The sequence below is a fragment of the Fopius arisanus genome, unplaced genomic scaffold, assembly GCF_000806365.1.
Source record: "Fopius arisanus strain USDA-PBARC FA_bdor unplaced genomic scaffold, ASM80636v1 scaffold00013, whole genome shotgun sequence".
Classification (NCBI taxonomy): domain Eukaryota; kingdom Metazoa; phylum Arthropoda; class Insecta; order Hymenoptera; family Braconidae; genus Fopius; species Fopius arisanus.
Genome location: NW_011887752.1, coordinates 524,527 through 526,914, shown reverse-complemented (window position 1 = coordinate 526,914; position 2,388 = coordinate 524,527). Strand labels below are relative to the sequence as shown.

Sequence of the window (2,388 nt, the reverse complement as noted above, 5' to 3'; positions counted from 1 at the left end):
TCTGATAAAACGTTTCGTGACGAATTGCCCATGTAATCAAATTTGTTCCACGGTAAATAATAATTACACCGAAATAATAACAGAATAATTTACAATGTCAAAAATCAAGTGATAGAATGAGACATGATCTTGGCCATTGAAACCGAGATCATGCCACATCTCATTAAAGCACACGCTAAAATTTTCAGCGAAGTGAGGCCGAAAGTGTTGCAGATAATTTATCCACCGTGTGGAGCGTAATTTAATGTAAATTATCCTTTATCATCATCACGATCTGTCCCCCTCCCCGTATTTTCCCCCTGAGCGTAAAACACTTTCACGAGATCAGTCTACATCACGATCACTTCACTCATTTACTTACATTTTTTTTTTTTCATTTACTCGCATGAAAATCCCGCGTGATTACGGCTGTTTCAATTAAACCACCGATTATTCGTCGGATAGAATGTGTACGTTCTAATAGTTATAAAATGGATGTAACATTTTGCTCGGATATTTCTCTTTCTTCATGGAGAATTAAATAATCGCTTTGGGAGGGGGGGGGAGACCCCTGTGTATTGCATAGTCACACGTATTTGGCGGCAAATCAATGCGTAACGACACACTTTTCATATGAATCAACTTCCCACGCTAATCTCCATATACGCGAATGGTAATTGTCATCATTACTGGAAAAAATTATAATCAAGAAGACGAGACTATAATTAGCAATTTTTTAAAATTCATCTTTTATTGTGGGATAAACTTATTATATTCGGAATTCCGAAGAAAGAATTTATCTCATTGAAAAAATGGAATTCAATTAAATTAGTTTTATCGATTATTATTAATTATAAGTACTAATTTAATTAACACGTGAGGAAAACCGAATTTTTATCGCCGGGTGAACGAATTATATTCGATGTTGAGTGGAAAAAAATGATTTCATTATTAAGAAATGGAAGCAAATTACATTGATGTCAACAATTATGATTAATAATCAATAATATTAATTATAAATTCGAGATTGAGTGCTGAAAGTTGATAAAGGTGATAATTTTTATCAGTTTCTTGTTATTTCGTAAAAGTTTCGTTGAATTTAATTAAAATGAAAGAAGATAATTAAATTTGCATTTGCAATTAGAAAAGGAGAAGATACAAGGACCGTTGGTGTTTTTTCTTGTAATTTCCATTACAAAAAAGGCCTGTGATGTTTTTATTTCTTAGAACCGCGGGTTTATCAAATAAATAACATTATTGTAAACACCCGAGCCTCATGTATCACGTAATGGGTTTTGTGTGGGAATTTGCACTTCGCACGAATTGATTGAGGATTTCCGGAGATCTTTCCCAAGATAAATGTTTATACAACCAGAAATATCTGCTGAACTATTTCGATTCAACTCGGATGTATCTCCCAGAGTTGAATCGATAGCGTAGCCTGACAATATTTACTATTGAAATTGAGAAACTAGGAAAGAAATAAGAAACAACTGAGAGAATCACCGAGTTGGAAGACATGAGGGTGCGTTATCGAATATCAGGATGGATGTCCCATAAAAATCAATAGAAAACTTTCACAATTGAATGTCTCTTCCTCGTTCTCCAGTGCCTCCACGATCACGTGTGGGCGGTTTTGACACTAATTGATAATTATCTCGATACCCAGTGGTCTTGGGGGAAAATATCATCAGGACATTTTTCTCGGGGATGTAATTATCTACCAAAAAGTTCTCTAGTGTTTTCATGTAGGCTCAATACGTCCCCGGATAAATCCATAAGTATAAGGAATTTTGACCTATCGATTTGGTTTGACTTTCATTTGGGATTTTCTTTTCGTGATTACCCAAAAGGTAGCAAGTGGATGGCCGTTGGTGTTGCTCAATGTAAATCCAAGTGCTAATGCATGGGGCTGACATATTCCTGGCGACGCCTGACGAAGGTTCAGTGCCCTCAGAGCTAGACTTGGTGTTCCCTCGACCCACAGCCAACCCATTCTGATCGATACCATTCTCCTTTCACCAAGATCCTCGACATACAGTTCACCTGTAAAATATCGAAAGACAAACAAATTACGTCAATTATCAGTCATACCGGTTGCTTTGTCATTTTTTTTTCTGGCCCGACAGTTCGATTCAACCGACTGGTTGATCAATTTTCTTATTATTCGTAGGGACTCTGAAATTGTTATTGCATTATTCTTCATGTCATCACGTTTCGAAAATAATTATCTGTGAAAACATTCCTAGATTATTGGTTTTATATGCAATCTGTAGTATTTTTAGATTTTTATTAGGATAATGAAGAATAATATGTGATGATATAATGATTTTTAGAAAATAATTTATTAAGACAGTGGATTAAATATTCAATGAGAAATAGAATTGGGTGGATAGCTCCATGTGACAA

At 35.1% G+C, this 2,388-nt stretch overlaps 1 protein-coding gene across 1 annotated transcript in view; it reads right to left on the bottom strand.

The window, feature by feature from the left end:
* Positions 1-2,388, bottom strand: part of LOC105263124 (uncharacterized) — a 32,583-nt gene that overhangs the window by 5,202 nt on the left and 24,993 nt on the right. Inside the window, exon 2 of the mRNA XM_011299123.1 lies at positions 1,826-2,025. Within this exon, the coding sequence (XP_011297425.1) occupies positions 1,826-2,025 (200 nt within the window). The remainder of the gene's footprint in view (positions 1-1,825; positions 2,026-2,388) is intronic.